The 20,141-nt window shown below is 36.5% G+C and overlaps 1 protein-coding gene and 1 long non-coding RNA gene across 2 annotated transcripts in view; one reads left to right on the plus strand and one right to left on the minus strand.

The window, feature by feature from the left end:
* The window catches only part of UBASH3A (ubiquitin associated and SH3 domain containing A), a 38,116-nt gene extending 23,067 nt beyond the window's left edge, over positions 1-15,049 (plus strand). The window contains exons 8-14 of the mRNA XM_026713624.2: positions 700-808; positions 4,429-4,551; positions 5,199-5,291; positions 5,966-6,110; positions 12,360-12,466; positions 13,198-13,304; positions 14,605-15,049. Coding sequence (XP_026569409.1) covers positions 700-808; positions 4,429-4,551; positions 5,199-5,291; positions 5,966-6,110; positions 12,360-12,466; positions 13,198-13,304; positions 14,605-14,742 — 822 coding nt within the window. The 3' untranslated portion in view covers positions 14,743-15,049. The remainder of the gene's footprint in view (positions 1-699; positions 809-4,428; positions 4,552-5,198; positions 5,292-5,965; positions 6,111-12,359; positions 12,467-13,197; positions 13,305-14,604) is intronic.
* LOC148125339 (uncharacterized) lies at positions 1,101-9,645 on the minus strand. Its single transcript, XR_015744358.1, has 2 exons — positions 9,377-9,645; positions 1,101-1,535 (listed from the first exon to the last, which is right to left on the minus strand). It is a non-coding gene; the product is annotated as an uncharacterized LOC148125339 (long non-coding RNA).
* Positions 15,050-20,141: the final 5,092 nt, after the last annotated feature.

The following is a 20,141-nucleotide window of genomic DNA, read 5'->3' on the forward strand; positions in this document are numbered from 1 at the left end:
TTGCCTTTAATTCTCATCATTTCATAGCATAGCACTTTGTTTGAAAATGATGGATACTGTAATCTAATCTAATATTTGGGGGGGGGGGGTGGCATTTTGTAAAAGATAGCCTAGACTGTATTCTTAACAGTTTAATAATAGTGAGTGAATGTTTAAATATTCAATAACTATGTGACATATTAATTAAATCTTCAATGTATCCACAGAAGTTCTGCAGCAAAGGATAGTTGCCCTTTGCAACCAAATATTGCAAAGCCATGAGGCTTACTTCATCACTTTGTAGCTTGCTGTAGATGCCCCAGCACAGAGGCTACAACCAAACATCACATCCTACTCATGACCTTCTTATAACGACATTTTTTTCTTGAGACAGAAAGCTATTATTGATAGATTTTATTCAAGCAATTTTTTTTTGCTTCATGAAACATGCTACATTATCCATACTGTTCTGAATGTCACAACTTCGCTTCATAAATATAAAACCGAAAGTACAATCAAATGCGGTATTTTTCAACCTTGGTAACTTTTCAACCATGGAATTTCAACTCCACAAATTCCCCAACCAATAAAGTTGTGAAGGTTGAAAAACGCTGATCAAATCTCATCAATTTAGTTGCTATATGAATTTGTTTTTGTTCATCTGAACTACTATTCTTTCAATAATTTCAATAAGCAGAGTTGTAAAATAATTTCTTTCAGTTGTCAGCACAAACCACAAACCAGAGAGACATGTTGGTGATTTGCCATGGAGAAAGGGTAGACCAGGTGTTTGGGAAATCTTGGATACAGCAGTGTTTTGGACCAGATGGTAAGTAAAGGTTTAGAGATCTGATATTGCAAGTGTGATATAAAGCAGTGGATTATGTGAACAGAAATGAACAAAACAACAATGACTCATCTATTTTGTATTTGAACTTTTTGAACTTCCTATCAGTTCCCAAATGTACCGGGGATTTAAAACAGTTTTCATGTAAATTTATAAAACATCCATTCACCAGGAGATTTTGATGATAGTTTACATTTGGAGAAAGGATTGGGATTATAAATGTCAGACGGTGCTCCATTCAAAATCCAAGAAAGAAATACTTAGACTCCATTAATTAGAGAAAAGATATATTTTACTGGAAGTCAAGTGGTAGCAACAAAAGAATTCTGAATCTGAGAAAATGAGTGCGTAAATCACATATACAAAGTGATGGCAACGTTCCCACCCCCAATAGTTCAATTGGCTCATCCAATTAAAAGTTGTGTATAGCATCATGTGGGCATCTCCAGGTGGTGATGAGGCCTCTGTCCATTGACCTTGACATATTTTGATAAAGAGTTGCGGCTGCGCATAGCATAGGATAGAAGCCTAAGCAAGAACCTTCCCCCCCCCCAACTTAAACAGTTTTGTTTTGTAACACCTCCAGCTCGCTTCCCATAGCCATGTCCCCCCTCCTCCCCCCGTTACTTATGACAGCCGAAAGATGCAAAGTAAAAGAAGAAAATCTTGAAGGCTGACATTCGGCCCTCCTGCAACAGAGGCGTTAGTCCTATAAAAGATAAAAATAGAAGATAACAGAAAATATACATGTAACAATATAATACTATATTTTAGGGTTTATCAGGATATTTAGTACGAAATGCCTTGATAAGCTTAGGAGCTCTAACATCCTTCTCATTCACCCATTCGGACTGAGGAGGAAAACGTTTCCAAACAACCAAATATTGGAGTCGACCCCTTTGTTTTCGAGAATCCACAATTTCTTTAACTTCAAAATGTTGTTCACCTTCAATTAGCAATGGCACAGCGGGGTCAACTTGAGTCAGCCTCAAGTCGGAGGTATGTTCAGGTTTTAATAAACTAACATAAACTAACATAGGGTGGATCTGTCAGAGGGTTTTAGGTAATTTCAGTTGGACTGCCACAGGGTTCACAATTGGTTCAATTGGGAAAGGTCCAACATACTTAGGTCCAAGCTTTTTTGACCTTTGTGTGGTCTGCAAATATCTGGTGGATAAAAAGACCTTGTCACCAACTTGATATGGTTTTTGTGGAGTTCTCTTTTTATCTGCAATTTTTTTATGGGCTTGATGAGCATCATCTAATGCTTTACGGGTAACCGGCCAGGTAAGCTGGAGCAGTGTTATCCATTCATATAATGACTGAATGTTAGGTTTCTCCTGTGGAAGCTCAGGTATAGGTACAAAGTCTTGTCCCAAAGCCACTTTAAAAGGAGTAAACCATAGTACTACTATGTACCGAATTGTTATATGTCACCTCAGCGAATGGCAGTAGGTCCACCCAATCATCTTGCTGATAATTTATATAACATCTAAGATACTGTTCCAATACCAAGTTAGTTCTCTCACAAGCCCCATTGGTTTGTGGGTGGTGTGTAGAGCTTAAGCCCTGGGCAGAGCCTGATAACTTCAGGAACTCCTTCCAAAAGTTTAAGGTAAACTGGACACCCCTGTCTGAGATTATGCGTTCAGGAACCCCATGTAACCTGTACATATGTAAAATAAACAGTTTAGCCAATGTTTTTGCAGATGGGATTCTTGCACAAGATATGAAATGTACCTGTTTGGAAAACAAATCTGTTTCTATCCACATAACTGTCTTTCCCCCACTTTCAGGTAATTCCACTATAAAATCCATAGAGATTTCCTTCCATGGAGCAGTTGGTCTAGCCACATTTTGTAGTAAGCCTGCTGGTTTACCAGGAGGTCGTTTGGCTGAGGCACAGATAGGACAGCTAGTCACATAGGTCTCAATGTCCTTTTTCAAGGTAGGCCACCAAAATTGCCTTTTAACCAAGTGTAAGGTCTTCACGAATCCAAAATGTCCAGCAGCTTTAGAGTCATGAGCTTGCTGTAATATTTGGTTTCTCAGCTTTGCTGGCACATATAATTTGGCCCCCACCCATGCCAATCCATCCCTAACCATACAGTTATTTGAGTGAGCAAGGAACCAATCATCAAGTTTTAGAGCTTCATTTAATTGTGCAGTTAAATCATTTTTTTTATATATAAATTTTTTTTTAATAACAAGATAAACATAAGCATACATAACAAGATAAACATAAACATACCACAAAAAACATAAAAATATCCTTCTTCATGAATTTACATACAGTGCATCGATTGGTTTACCACTTTTTTTTTGTGCATCCATTTCCTAGTCACTAGTATAATTATATTACATAATAGCTCATATTATCAATCAATAATTGTATAACCTAATATCATCACTAAAAATGCAGTTAAATCATTTGATAAATCAACCTCCTTCTTTTTCTGGGCTCTGGTAACTACTGGAACCGCCAACTGTTTGGTTGGGACAATAGGCTGTACCACTTCTTGGCAAGCACTATTAGATTGAGGTAATCTAGATAAAGCATCCGCCATGAAGTTCTTCCACCCTGGAATGTACTTCAATGAAAAATTAAAGCGTTTAAAGTACTGCACCCAGCAAACATGCTTGGGAGGCAGCTTCCGAGGCATTTTCAAAGCCTCCAAATTTTTATGATCCGTCCACACCTCAAATGGGTGTTTTTCACCTTCTAGGAAATGCCTCCAGGTTAACAGAGCCCAGAGAACTGCAAAAGCTTCTTTTTCCCATATGGCCCATCTTCTTTCGGTTTTAGTTAGTTTATGGGAAGTATATGCACATGGTTGCAGAGTCCCCATCTCATTTGCTTTTAGTAACACCACCCTGACTGCTACATCACTCGCATCGGCTTGGATTACAAAAGGAGCGTCCATATCCGGGTGTTTGAGGACTGGTTCAGCAGCAAACAGTCATTTCAGCTTCTCAAAAGAAGCTTGGCACTCCATGGACCACTCCAGTGGTTTACTAGGCTTCGGTTTCACCTCCCCTTTGTTTTTTAGGAGATTTGTGATAGGCATTGCAATCTTCGCAAAAGCAGGGATAAATTGACAGTAAAAATTAGCAAATCCCAAGAAACTTTGAAGTTGTTTCCTGGTGCTGGGAGGGGCCCATTCCAAAACAGCACGAACCTTCCCCGGATCCATTTCTATGCCATCATGTGATATGCAACAGCCTAAATAATCAATTTTTTCCTGGTGGAATTCACACTTGGACAACTTTGCATACAGTTCAGCAGATCAAAGTTTTTCCAGAACTGACCGCACTAGTTTCACATGTTCAAAACGAGTCTCCGTGTAGATAAGAATATCATCAAGATAAACCAAAACCCCTTTGTATAAATGTTCATGCAACATCTGGTTTATCATTTGCATTATTTCTGCAGGGGCCCCCTGTAGGCCAAACGGAAGAACGTTGTATTGGAAACATTTTCCTCCTTCAAAAATTCTGAAGAAAAACTAAGCAATAATCTTACCAGGCAGAGCAGCATGTTAAGATCAGCTGGATAATTAACAAAATTAAATAAAAATAAGATTAATGTCATCTTGTTTCAGGAAAATATTATCGACGAGACCTCAATTTCCCCTCCAGTTTACCAAATCAAGATGGTTATATTAAACGCTATAAATATGATCCTCCTTTGTCGTGCTGTGGCACATTTCAATCTAGACTGACTGGTAAGCTTTTTAGTATATTAATCAGCAGCTGAGGAAGAAAAATGAGGAGTTTTAAAATCTCAGAAATTATTATTTGGCTTTTCTTGATATAACACCCATACAAATGTACATACAAATTTATTTTTTAAATTCGTATGTCATAATTGTAAGCCTCTTTAAACTGGATGCACCTGACATTAAATCTTAGAGAAAAGTCTTGGTCATAAAAGTCAGTATATTTTGGGGAAATGTATTTTAATTCTACATTTAGTTACCTATGGAAGAATAATGCCTGAACAGCATTAGGACATCCTTAGAAACAATGTAAAGGAATCATGATTTTCGATCATACTCATATTGCATAGACTATGAATTATTACTCATTTTTTACATTTTACATTTTTAATGATCTACTTATTAAAACCTAATAGCTTCTTTTCATTTTGAAATGGGTTGTGGGTGGGTGCTTGTATATAAGAGTGTTTGTATATAAGAAGAGGATGGAATCCACTAAGGGACCACATTAAACCTGTACAGAACTTGATTAAATGTTTGCAGTTTGATTGTTTGAAACAATTCCAACTGATATTCTTGAAAATGTATTAATTTGCACCCATCCCCTTTTTGTGTGAAAAAAGAAAAGAAAAATTAATATTTTCTACTACTAGGAGAAGCCTTGTTAGAAAAAGAAGTGATTGTTGGCTGTGTATACTCTTCTCCAGCATTACACTGTATTCAAACTGCTTATCATATATTAGAAGGTAAGGCTTTTCAATATAAGCAGTTGTTTTATTGAATAGTCCAGGTTTGCTGCTCTACCAATTTTCATTCCTGTTACTACAAGATCATTTCCTTTTTTCCTACCTAGCATAATTTATGTACCCTCATCCCAGCCATCTCCAATGATACATTAATGTTGGTATGCAAAGGATTGGAATTCAAGGAAGTTATTCCTCTGGTTTGGACAAGAAATTCACATTACTCTTCCACTAATATGGCTGCCAATAAAAGCAGCTTATAAAAAAGCATTCTTGATACATCTGTTAAACATTTCTCCTCCTAATCATTGTAATTGAAGCTCTGCCTTTAAACTATGCTTTCCCCTTCCCCCTTCCCCTTTTTTCTTTTATAGGGGAAGGGGACAGAAGTATATCCTTTTTAACTAATTATTTCTAATTCTCTCTGCCCTTCTGAGTAAATGGGAACTTTCAAAACCATCTTGCTTTATCTTCGGTTGCTTCAGAGAAGATCCATTTTAGATCAAGTCTACACCTTTTAAGTATCATACTCATCTATGATTTTCTTTCCTTCTTAGATTTAATGTTTACTTTGTTTTTAATTTGAATTTATAAGCTAAATAAACTAGATATTTATTGAATGAAGGAATCAGATCTGAAGAATCAGATCATTTTATTTTTATGTTTTCCAATTACAGGGCTTCGGATAGAACAGAAAGCTAAAATTCGGATAGAACCTGGACTGTTTGAATGGACTAAATGGGAGGCAAGCACAACTGTTCCATCTTTTATGTCAGAAGAAGAACTGAATGAGCTTGGTTACAGCATAGATACCACATACAAGTAGGTGTTGCTGTTCAGAATATGTTTCTCATATGCTGACTATGTCAGTGTAATGGGGAGTAACTAAAGGGAAATTACCCACCCAAAGTTTTGGAAGTCTTGTCAAATAAAACTAATCAGGGTGGGGTCACTTGTGGTGTGTTACAAATTCAGATAGCTAAAACTTACATTTAACTTTAAATGCAATCTCTTGGCTTATCCTCACCACCCTCTAGCACAATAATGCCCTTCTGATCTTCTAATCAGCTGCTACTCGTGGTCAATAACTGGAAGACGCCTTAGTGGATTTTCCTGGATTTATGCCCTGACCAGTCAGAGTTACAACATCGATTAGAAGCTGAATCCAGTCTAGTTTTGCTGATTGCGTGTTTAAGTACAGAAACTAATGACATAATTATCCCTAGTTTCTATGCAACTGAGGACTAGGGGTAAACTGTTAAACAAGAAGGCGGTTGGCCTTATATCTTATGTACATATTTCTTCAATGCACTGCACTGGTAATAGCTAGAAAAAGATGTCATGTGAAAAATGCATTCAATCTGAACTTTCAAAATCTTAGATTCTGGAGCTTATATACACTACTCCTATGCACGCAGTTTTTATTCTAATAGCCAATGCAATGCCTTCCTGATGAAGCAGCAATGCCAATGATTTCTGTGAGCAGGCAATTGCTTTATGCAAGGGAATGAATGGCATTATTCATAAATCAAAGTTCAGTTTGAAAATAGCATGTGCCAATAATTCTCACTGGGGCATACAAAGCTATTATGCTATTTTAGGTAGCCTCTGTGAGGATTTTTTTAAAAACCAATTAAGAAGCAACTTTGGGAGTAAAACCAAGAGCCACACTGAACAATGCAACAAGATTTTTTAAGTTAAAAAGCACACAACTTAGATTCTATTTTTAAGGCACTTTTCAGACAAATAATAACTCATTATCATATATGTTGATATGGACTTAGTCCAGCCAGAAATGATTTGCTTTCTACAACTAGCCATACTGTTTCCTTATTTTCCACAGCAACTTAGTTCTGTGGTTCAGTACAGTTTTTGCAAACATTTGCAAACCCACAAAGAGAACAGGAAGTAATGTTAGCTGTTGACTGATTGCAGCAAAGTACACTTCAGAGTTTGAAATATCTCTTATATCGACGCTGAAATTATAAAAATTGCTTAAGTGACAGAAGTGAATTGAGGTTTTGTTGGTTTAAACACGTATTGCAAAGGGAAAGACAACTTCAGCAATGAATTATGTTCCTCTGCAAGGTTGTTAGCAGCAGCATTTTGCTTTTATTTAGTCAAAATGATACTGGCATTTTAAACAATGATACCACCTGAAATGTTTTCTGAAATAATATTTATTGTATCTTCTGAAACTATATAAGGAGTGTGAAATAAACAGGATATAGTTGAAAATGCTGTTACCTTCTCTTGACATTTGTCATTAGCATTGAAAATTCAGTGCCAAATTTACATATGACATTAAAATTATATTTGTACTTCCTTTGTAGTTTTTTTAATGTACCAATTGGATATTTCTTTCCAAAGCATATGCACATTTCAGTGAATAAATATTCCTCATGGTTGCAACTAATAATGGAAGGTTTCACATTGTTTTTTTAAATATCTACATATTAAATCACATAGCAAACACATATCCACCATACCCCAAACAAATCTATAAATATATGATCTTTAAGTATTAAAATAATGTTGGGTAGAGCAAAACTGTGTGTTAGTTGTTTACATGCTGGTTGTGCTTTTGTGCAATAACTAGTTGGCAAGGGAGATCAAGGAGCGGAATTGATTTTCTTGTTCTTCATCAGAGGAACATAGAGATGGAGGAAAGTGCTTTTGGCTGCTTGTTGCTCTGGAGATAGGGTGAAGAAGCTAAAGGCAACAGTGTTCACCTCCTAGCTTAACAAGGAAGATGGAGAATTCTTGGATTAGACAGGAAGCACTTCTATATAGACAAGAACACCAAGACACCTACAGGAAGACAGAGGACGTGAAAGAAATTGAGGAATACGACAGAAACCTTCAAAGCTGTCAAGAAGTGCTCTTACACCTTGGAGGTTCAGAATAAGGACCTCCCTGCTAATGATGTTTATGGATGCATGGATGAAGAACAGCTGCCACAGACCTCAGTGAGTGAGAAATATAAACTTCAAAAAGGGAAGGATTCCTGTCCTAAACCCAAAACAGGGAGTAATGGATGGCAATAATCAGAGACTCCCTGCTCAGAAGGGTTGAAGCCACAATATCTTGGCTAGATAATCCATCACAAGGAAATTGATGCCTTCCTGGAGCAGACAATTTGGACTGTACCAAAAAGATTCCCAAACCTCATCAAATATTCATTTTTACTGATCCATGTGGAAACAAATACAAGGTATTTGAAGATATTACAAGGGATTATGAAGCTCTGGGCAGAAGAGTGAAAGGTGATACAATTGCTTTTTTTTTCCTCCTTTCTATCCAAAGACATGATCAAGCAGGAGATAAAATATTAGAACTGAACAAATGGATTGTCAGAAGATGCAACTAGAATGGTTTAGGTCCTTTCATCCTAGAATACATTTCTGACATGGCAGTTGCTGCAAGAGGTGAGATACAAAAGAGATGGACTACACCTCACGTGAAGAGGAAAAACGTGTTTGGAAGGTGATTTGCAAAACAATCCAGAGGATTTTAAACTGAATTCTTGGGGTTGGGATAAGAAAGTTCTGGAAAAAGTGTGACATCATATACTGGAACTGGGAGGCATATGCAAAGGGTGGCACCCAATAATGAGTATGTAAAGAATAATAAGAAACAGGTCAAATTATATCAGGAATAACTGGGAGTTTTAATGCAGCAAGGTACACATGATTTAGCAGGTATTGTTGAAATGTTATAGGATCAAGCCCATAAATGAAAAGTAAGGAATGAAGTGTATAACTAGATTGGATAAAAGGAATTATATATGAAGGAAGTGCACATATTTTTTGAGATTCAGGGTTATGAGCACAAAAGGTCTAGTTGGAGCATTTGAGTTAGAATATAAGGAAAGAAGAAATAAAGGCATATTTGTAGGGTATAAACAATCCAGCCAAAAGACCTAGAGAATATCCTTCTGAACCAGATTATAGAACTTTCAAGTAAGAAAAAAACATAGTAATAATGAGAGACTTCAACTACATTTAAATTAACATTACAAGCATCTCCAAGAAAATCAGGTAGGCCAAAACTGGAAGATCCCAGCAATTCTTCAGTGCTCTTCTTACCTTATTTTCCAAAAGGCTAAAGGAGATTCATCAGTAGCAGCTCTCACTGATCTGCTCCTAACCAATGGGGAAGTGCTATTTGAAGAGGTTATAGCAACGAGAACTTGGGGAGGAAATGACCACATCATTATGAAGTTCAATATATTTCAAAAAAGAAAAAGAAATTGGATCATAATTTTCCATGCATCTTAGATTTCAGGAGAGCCAATCCAATTTCAAAAGCTGGAGTTTATGCCAGTGCAGCAATCCAATCATCCAGTGGATGAGAATCCTTCATTCATAGACATACAGGAATTCATTTGTTGCTTCCTTTATGGAAGCCCACTTGTATGAGATTTCCATATGTACTGTACATCAAGAAGGACACAAAATGTAAATGTGAAGCTCAGCATCAGTCACACACAACCCTTAAAAGACACAGATACAGCACCAGAGTCCTTCCAAATTGGCAATCTTTAACATGCTGTAATAAAAAAGATAAGAGAATATTAACTGTATTTAAAATAAATGTAGCTGAATGTTAATTAAATGCTATATAAATTAAATTACACCAAAACTATATATTTTTTTCCTGACCCCTGGCACTTCTTTGTTCTTCTGGTTGAAGCAAGGTCCTAAGGTAAAAATTAAGTTTGGCCACTAGGATGACTTTACAAGCCATAATGAGAGCTCAGCAACAATATTCAAATGATCCAAATGTAATAGTTGCTACAAGCAAAAAACATGCATTGTTTTATGGGTGGGGTGCAAAGATTTAAGTCTTGCCCCCTAACCTAAAATGGATGAGTGATGATCCAAAATATTTCAAAACCACATTGTATAAGAGAATAGCATGGGGATTCAGAGGGAGAATTTATAAAAAGTATTTCCCCCACAGTGAAAGTATCCTGGTATTTAACACCTACTAAAGACACATTGCTCCCAGATGACTTAGTTTTTATATTAGAAGACTCATTAGAAACTGGACCAAGGTTAATTAAAAAGATAGAAAAGTATGGGGAAGTTGCTGGACTGAAAATAAATAAAGACAAGACAAAGATCTTAGTTAAAAATCTCACAGATACACAAAAAAGAGTGTTGATGGAAAGAATTGATATGCAGATAGTCAAAAAAGTGAAGTATTTAGGATTATAGTAAACAACAAAATGTGCAACAATTAAAGAGAATAATTATATGAAACTGATACAGCAAATTAAATTAGATATGGAGAAATGGAAAGATTGCAATTGTCATTAATAGGAAGAATAGCTACTATTAAAATGAATATTTTACAAATGTTATTATATTTATTCCAAACAATTCCAATAATAGTGTGGGGGGGAAATATTTTGAGCAATTAAGATAATATTAAGATATATTTGGCTAGGGAAAAAAGCAAGAATAGGTTTGAAAATGTTGCAAGACTCTAAAAAAAGAGGGGCTTTGGGCTGCCAGATTGGGAATTGTATTACCAAGCCTCGATATTAACTTGGCTTAATGGATTAATTTGAGGCATAAAAGATTATTAACTTTAGAGGGGCATGACCTTCAACTAGGTTATCATGCCTTCCTATGGTACAGGAAGAATAAGATACATAGTTATTTTCAAAGACTTTACGTTAGAAATGCACTGCTATCAGTATGGCTTAAAATTAAAGAACACTATTTGAAAACACCAGTCTGGCTTTCCACAATGAAAGCATTGATACATCCAAATGTTATTAATATGGAAAAAATTGTAAGATATAAAGATATTTTGAATGAAAGGGGGGAATTAAAAACCAAGCAGGAAGTTAGTAGTCAAGGGATAGACATTGCATGGTGGCTACAAATGCAGATGCAATCTCAATACAAGAAAGATGCTAAAATGTGTGGTTTTAACAGAATTGGACCAGATATTAACTGGAACGGATGAAAAATTGATAAATATATTGTTATTTACTGGGTATTAAACTTGAAAGTGAGCAGGTAAAGGATACAATGATTGGGCTAAAATTTTGGATATGCAATAGAACTAGACAAATGGCAAAAACTGTGGTATAGAAATGTAAAACTGACTATGTCAACTGCATATAAAGAAAATTTGTATAAAATGTTTTATAGATAGCACTTTGCGCCAACAAGATTGGTGAAAATGAATAAAGATAGATCCACTAAATGTTGGAAATGTAATCAAACACCTCGTTCATATTACCATATGTTGTGGACATATCCACAAGCTAAAAAATATTGGACGAAAAGACATACCTGGTTGGAAAAAATGATAAAGCAGCATATAAACATGAAACCAGAAATATTCTTATTGGGCATTCTACCAGAAGAATATGATAAAGAGACGATATACTTGATTTTACATGTACTAACCACAGCTAGAATAGTATACGCTCAACAATGGAAGTTTGATGAGATCCCGACTGATGAGAATGTAATTAAGAAAATACTAGAATGTGCAGAAATGGATAGACTAATGCTTACTATTAAGGATAAAGAAGAAACTAAATACTTTTCGACATGGGACTCATTTTATCGATGGCTAGACAATAAAAACAGTAGTTAGAAAGAAAGGGACATAAAAAGGATAAATGTTAAAATGGAAATTTGTTAAAATGGACAAACAAAATATTATTGTTACCACAGTATTAATGTTATTGTGATAAATGCCATTGTAAACATATTGATTATGATCGCCTAAAAACAATTGTACCCAGACAACACACTGTTTGATTGAAATTGAATTTTTATATATTATATTAATAAAATGAATAAAACTTTTTTAAAAATTATAAAAAATATTCTAAGCGTATAGTGAGGCAAACAACTGAAATGGCAAACAGTTGTGCTGCTAATTTTCAGAAGCAAATCCTATAGGATCTCAGTAGGACAATCAGTTTCTCTCTCTCTTTCTATCAGCAGCTCTTTAAAAAACTGTTTACTGGCCAAGGACTCCAATTATCCATTCCTGCTATAAATCAAATTTTAACCAAGTGGATTGTTTTGTTAACAGATGTCACTTTCCTTCTTCTTCTTTGATGCCGTCTGAAAGCTATGAGGACTATATTAACAGATGCTCTTCAAGTATAAAACAGATCACTGATACTTGTTCATCAGAAGGTAAACCTTTATTATTCTTCAGTCAGTGATTAAAATGCAAACAAACCTTTGCTGTAGAAAATTCTCCTCTATTGGGGTAGGCAACTTTCTCTGACCTCCTGTGCCTAAAATTTGGGCACCACTAAAATTTGTACATCAACGATAGCAGGGTGTTTTCCTTCTAGTTTTTGTCAGGAAACAGAAGAAAATGAAAGAAATGCTGGACATATCTAGAACTATGAGGAAAGAAAACAAGAAAGAAACAAGAAAGAAAGGAGTTAAAATCCTCCAAGTTTTCACAAGCCCCATGAACTCATTGCCTGTGGAGAGGGTGCCTGGAGCATTTTTAAAGTCTATAATAAGATAACATTCAAAGATAGCCCAGGCAGACTGGATTCACCCTGAATCACTAAAGTATAAGAAAGGGATGAGATGCAACACAATCAGATTTGCAAGATTCTGCTTTCACAGCCAATCTGAATAAAAGTAGTTTAGCCTTCCTCGAGTTGATTCCCTAGTCCAGTCTGCTGAGTGGGGCTGATACTGCACTATTTAAACCTCCAGACTTTGAAAAGTAAATATGACCCACAGTTGCTAAAAAGGTATAAATGGATTAGAATTTGGGATTTCAAAAATGCCTAGCCAGGACACCCAATATTTTTCTACACCACAGATTGGAGAAAACAGGTCTAGAAGAGTTCATATTCAATACCTTAATATGACACCTCAAGAAATCCCATTTCTGTCTGCAGGCACCATTCTGATTATTGGTCATTGCTCATCTCTGGATTCCCTCACTCGGCCGCTACTGGGTCTGCCTACCAGGGAAAGCAGTGAACTCGCTAAATTTGTTCAAAGGGTAAGACATTGTACACTGCCATTATAACTGTCATATTTAGTTTTGCCTTTTCTTAGTTCTTCATAATTTAACATTGTCAGTCAATCTTTTTATATCTATTATTCAAACTTCACCAACTAGGCAACATTTAAAGGTTTTGAATTATTAGAGTTTGCATCATTCCTAGTCTAGATACCTATGGAGTCTTGAGGTTCATATTTATTTCTATCTCAACTTTATTATTTTTACAAATAACTCAAGGGGGGAATATATCCAACACACCTTCTTTCTTTTATTTTCTCCACCACAACATCCCTGTCAGATGGGTTGGGCTGAGAGAGAATGACTAGCTCAAGGTCACCCAGATGGCTTTTATGGCTAAGGCTGGACTTGAATTCATGATCTCCTGCTTTCTAGCCTGGTGCCTTAACCAGGGCCAAGAGAACTTCGATGTTTATTTTTCAAAATATGAACAACTGCTTTGCATTAGAGCAGGGTGTCAAACTCATGTTGTCACAGCAGACTTGTTCCCCCTTCACTAAACCTAGTGTGGGCATGGCCAGCACATGATGCATCCAGCCCATGAGCCGGGAGTTTGACAGCCCTGCGCTAGATTGAGGTACCTAACCATCCTGCAAGAAATTTCAAAGATTTCAGGGAGAGCTTTTCTTATGATTTCTTATCTTACCTTTTAGGAAATACCAGGCATTACCCTTGGCAATTTCTGAAGTAAAGCAAAGTCCCTTTTTCTTAAAGGGATAGAAACAACATAAGCTGGATAGCAGTATCTTTAATACAGTACTACGCATGAAAATAAACCAGGGAGACCAGTGTAAGGTCTGAACTGCCTTATATTGCTGACATAGGTTCCTGATTCATGTTTTTCAAATGTATTTACTTGTTTTTATCCTTCATTTTTTATAAATAACTCAACATAGCAAAACATACCTAATATTTCTTCCTCTTCCTATTTTCCCACAACAACAGTCCTGTAAGGTGAGTTGTGCTGAGAGAGAGTAATTAGATCAAAGTCATTCAAATGGTGCTTTTTCACATTGATGATCCATATTTAGACCTCAGAGGATTCTGGATTTCTTGTTTTCAATCTTCTTAACTATTGGGCAAGAAACAAGGTTATAGTTTCTCTCTTCCTTCTAGGGATCCTTAAAAAGTCTCAAGTGCCTAATCCTTAACTCAAATGGAAAGATAATGAAAACTACTTGATAGTATTATCATGTTGCCATATATAGAGCTTCTTTTTGCTCATCTTCAAATTATTGTATCCCTTCTCATGCACATCTTGAATTTTCTATTTTATTAGGTACCATCTCTGGCCATGTGTTCCTACAGAGAGACAAAAGAGGAGAAAAGATGGCAGATGGTTAATCCACCAATTGAAATGTTAACTCATGGAGCCAATATTGCATTTAACTGGAAACACATCATTTTGGACAATTAAACAATAATTGAATTTATATCTGGAGACTCATAGCCAAAAAGACTGCTTTCTTGGGCTAACAGCCAAATCTGTTCTGAACTCAGGAACTGACTTTAATAGAAAGAAAGGCCTCACTAAGATTTTTGTTTGGAACATCAAGTTCTAATGTTGACAAGTTCCAGGTTGACAAGATTTTTCCCCTTCATTTTAAAATAATTCCTTGACAAGGACAAAGTCTACTTTTTAACTATATTTGAACTTTAAATTAAAGTTTAGAATGTACATTTTAACTATAATTAATCTAAAATAAAGATGTCTGGAATTAATGAAGAATGATGCTTATGTCATTTTTTAATTGGCTATGCTTTAGTTTCCACTAGATCATTTTAGTAATGATAAGATGCTAGAATTGTTTTGTATTTTGCAGTACAATTGAACAATGACTGTTCACTGTTTTGCTGTTCTAAAATTCATGATGCTGATAAAAATTAAGCTGATATATAATATTTGCTGGAGATTTCCTGATATGATAGGAATTCATATGACACCTAAAATAATTTAATTTACATACCATTACATACCATAACTAAAAAAAAAAGAAAATCTCTATATACAGTCTTATAATCAAAAGTAGAATAGAATAGAAGTAGAATAGAATAGAATAGAATAGAATAGAATAGAATAGAATAGAATAGAATCAGAGCTGGAAGGGACCTTAGAGGACTTCTAGTCCAACCCCCTGCTGAGGCAGGAAACCCTATACCGGGGTAGGGTTGGCTCTTCTATCACTTATGGATTTCAACTCCCAGAATTCCTGAGTGAGCCATAAAAGTTTCCCCATCCCTGGCCTACTGGTTTTTCAGTTGTGGGGGAAACCAATTTTTGACTTGAATGGGACTGTTTAATCTACAAATGTAGGACATATTCTTTATATATCCTACCTTTGTATATTAAACATATTCTTTATATGTCCTACCTTTGTATATTAAACATATTCTTTATATGTCCTACACTTGTATATTAAACATATTCTTTATATGTCCTACATTTGTATATTAAACAGTCCCATTCAAGTAAAAAATTGATTTCCCCCACAACTGAAAAACCAGCAGGCCAGGGATGGGGAACCTTTTATGGCTCACTTAGGAATTCTGGGAGTTGAAGTCCATAAGTGATAGAAGAGCCAAGTTTCCCTACCTCTGCCCTATACCATTTCAGACAAATGGTTGTCCAATCTCTTCTTAAAAACTTCCAGTGTTGGAGCATTCACAACATTGATTCTGTCAGGAAATTTCTTCTTAGTTCTAGGTTGCTTTCTTCATTGATTAGTTTCCATCCATTGCTCAGTGCAGAAAAGGAATAATTGAAAATTCAGGCAGTATAGTATTTGTGAAAGTTAAGTCATAGGTATTATACAGTCCATCTGGATTGAAACCCTGAAGGGAGAGCCACATGGAGTTGGACTTTCTGAAAAGCCTAAAAGAAGAGGGATAGCGCCCTCTGGTGGAATGATTGCTGTAGGCGACAACTGACAGAAAAATGAGTGGAAATGCACTGTACAGGACATGCTTTTGATGAATGTACACAACTCTCTTGTCTATTATTTATACTGTTCAGACAAGGTTTTGTATCTTGACACATTTGAAACTGTTTTCTGGGCATAACCTTGGCAGCAGCAGTATTCTCAAATCTCTATCTAAAATGTTACTCATTCATTTTCTTAAAATACCAACAACGTACATAGTAAACAATTGTTCTTCTTTTGTACTAGAATAATTGTTCTTCTTTTGTGTGGATTTATCAATTAATTTTCTGAAATAATTTGTAAAAAAGCAAATTGTAGCAAGTTGGATTTTGGCCACAACAGTTGCATTGTGAAAGAAAAAATAAAGACTCAGATTGGCCCAAATCTCCGTTGCAAAGAGAGAAAACTGTTCAGTGAGCTTCCACCCACCTTACGACCAGTCTTACCACAGTTTAAGTGAGTAGATGCAGCTCTTAAGTGAGTCACACAGTCACTAAGTGAAACTGGCTTCCCCGAATTTTCCTTGCAAAGTGAGACAGCTGTTCAGTGAGTTTTCACCCACTTTACAACGGAGATTTGGGGATGCCAGATTTACTTAGCGACTGTGTTACTCACTTAAGAGCTGCAACTACTCACTTAACAACAGTGGCAAGACCGGTCATAAAGTGGGTGAAAGCTCTTGCTTAACAACCAAAATTTTGGGCTCAGTTGTCATAAATCGAGGACTATCTCTGCCTTCCTCTGCATGGCAGCCTTGCCTAGTAAACTCCTTCTCTTTTCTGGAAATTTCTCCTCTGTGTTAGAGATACCAAAATAACCCAGATGACATAAGGTCTTCTGCTGGAACAGGGGGTTGGACTATGACCTCTGAGGTCCCTTCCAGCCCTGGATTGCTGTGCTGTTTCAAAGTATCTTCTGAAGCTGCAAGGTGTTTGTGGTCCTTCCTTCCTCTCCTTTTTCCCTCCCTCCCGCCATCCATTCATATCTCGTTCACTTTCCCTTCCCTTCCCTCCCTTTCTCTTTCTTTCTTTCCTTCCTTCCTTCTTTTCTTTCTCTCCCCTTCCCACCTTGGATGAAGCCAGTGTGTCTATCCACCCTTGCTCTTCCTTACCCTTACCTACTTACCCCCTCCCCTTCCTTCTCCTAAAAAGCTTTTGGCTTTCCTAAAGCCATTGGGCTGCAGCCCCTCCCCCAAGCACCACCACCACTGCACCGTGGCTTGTGGCTGCTGGCATTGGCAGCTAGCTGATTGATTGGTGGCTAACTGTCCTGGGTGATGAAAAACCCAGGACGTACCATGCTTCAGCAAATCGGCCAAGCTGAAACATGTGGGACGGAGGGGCCTGGCCCAGGGCGAATGGGTGGGGGGGTGTCAGCCGAGGAGAAAAGTCAGAGGAGAATCACCTGAGGAGGAACACTGGTGGAGAAAGGGGTGCAGCGAAGGGTAGGAGACGAAAAGTCCTAGACTCAGAGGAGGAGAGTGACACCAATTTACTGATACTCTTGAACCTTTGAGACAACTCTTTGAAGAAGGGACAAAACTAGGGGAACACACATATTATTTTCCTTAATTTGTCCTATGTTAAATTTGTAAGAGCAGTAGCAGTTGTCAGCCTTGATAATAAGGTAAATAGAGTATGACCATCATAACAATGCAATTTATATACATTTCTTCTCCTTGGATGATTGGAGGAATATGTATAAAAGAAGGACTGTAAAGAAACACTTTAAGAAACAAGTCCTTCCAGTCTGAAGCTTTCTAGGACTACTAACAAAAAGATTTTATGCATTTTTCTCCTTAACACAGAGGTGGAGAACAATGGTCCCTTTATGACTTATGGACTTCAAATCCAAGAATTCCCAAGCCAGCATGGCCATATTCCCCACCCCTGCCTTAACAGATTAAAAAAGAAGAGGAGGAGGAGGAGGAGGAGGAGGAAGTGGGTGAGATGGAGAACAAGAGAGTTACAAATGAAATTAGGGAATATCACATGTATACACTCCCAAGATTCAGTTTTTAATAAATGTAATTGTTGAATAAAAGCCTTGTTTAAGAAATGCAGGTACCATACATTTGAAATGTTTCCATTTTTATTTTCCCAATGTTTTAATGTAATAGCAAAACAACACTCTTGTGTGACATCTAGTAGGTTTTATTACAAATAGCATCTGCTGATTTAAAGAAGAAAATTCATTCGCAATCACACAAAACTCAAGAGCTGTTTTTCATAGAGGTTTTTTTATGCTAGCCTACCAGGTGTATAATCAACCAAGAAACTTATATTTCCTGCAAATGCACAGACAATTGTCCTATTTATTGCTAAATATTGAATGGGACGTATGTGTCAGGTCCCTGTCAGAATGCTGCCATTCGAGCCAACCACTGAAATGGACCATGGAGTGCCAGGTGGCATTTAGAAAGCTCAGACCAGTCTTCTCTGCTGAACCAGTGCTAAAATACCCAGGATAAATGTCATGTCAAAGCCCCTAAGTTACTTAAACACTTTCATGGTCAATATCCTGACAAACCAACATGACTGTAACCTTTCTTTGCTTTCCTTTCTCTTCCCCCTTTTCTCTTCCAGGTGCAGATCTCCTGCTTTTAAGGGTGGGGCAGCATGTCAGGTTCCTGTTGGAACGCTGCCATTTTGAGGCAGAGAGGGGGCTTTGTGGGCTGAATGCTTTGCATGGTTTGCTTTTGTTGTAACTGCTTGGGAGTTTGAGGGAAGAGAACCTGCCATCTACACAGGCTGCCTCTCAGCTGATTCCAGTCTGGTATTCAAGGTGCTCCAATGAAGACATCTTCTCACCATCCCACCTCGGAATTTTCAAAACACCTGTGCAGCATGTTATTGGCTACCAATGGACATGGGACATTAGAGTCGGGGTTGAAGGAAAGTTAGCCTAATGCTTCATGTGTGAATTTCATAGCTGCCTGACTTCTCTGCAATCACTGTCTCTCAGTAAAAGTTCCTTTTGAGATGCAAACTGCTTGAAGAGTTTTATTATATATTATTTTATTATATTTATATGCTTCTGATATTTGTTTCTGAAAATCAGTATTTAACCTACTTCTCCCAGGACATCAATATTGCTCTATATATGAAATCCAATCGTCTTTATAGAATTCAAACAATAGCTATATTGGGTACTATACTTGGTAGGAAAGACGTTCAAAATTCATAATGTTGTTCTTAAATATTACTGAAGCAGGCTATAACTAAAATATAATTAACTTTTTGGCTCTTTTCTCTACAATCGGCTACAAAATTGGCTATTATAAATCACATAAGCATCTAACTGAAAAATGTTTATATACTGTATATAATTTTAGAAGTTATAGTTTCATACTTAACATATAGCTGATTCCAATAAATAGGGTAAGCAAAATATTTTAATTCCCAACTACAAAAGTGCTACTTCAAATGTTCTGATTATGAAAATTAGAATAATGAATTTAAACACTATGAGTATTGTGTTTACTTAGCAGCCATATATATTTATTTTGTATTCTTTAAATTGTTACAATTGTTTTGTGTTGTTAGGATGTACTTTGTCCAGAGTCATTTGTTGCAATGGACCTGTTTTGGATTAAGGGTTGCCTGTAAGGCCTGTGGAATATGCTTCAATATATGACTGGAGTAAAGTAGAATGTTGATATAGGCAAGAAGATATCTTGGTTTTTGTTCCAATGCTTATTTCCCTCCAGTCAGTGTATCATCTTCCAACCATTTTAAAGCATTGGTTGAAATTGGCTATGTTTAATTTTAATTCCCTTAGAATCATAATTAGCAGAGGAGTTTGGCTTGGAATTGTGGAAAATCTTTTGGAGGGATATACAGAAAATTGAACATAATTTTCTTGAAATTTTATTGGACTAGAAGAAAAAGGACAG

Source organism: Pseudonaja textilis, chromosome 7, assembly GCF_049901715.1.
Source record: "Pseudonaja textilis isolate UNSWEBS1 chromosome 7, rPseTex1.2, whole genome shotgun sequence".
NCBI classification, from domain to species: domain Eukaryota; kingdom Metazoa; phylum Chordata; class Lepidosauria; order Squamata; family Elapidae; genus Pseudonaja; species Pseudonaja textilis.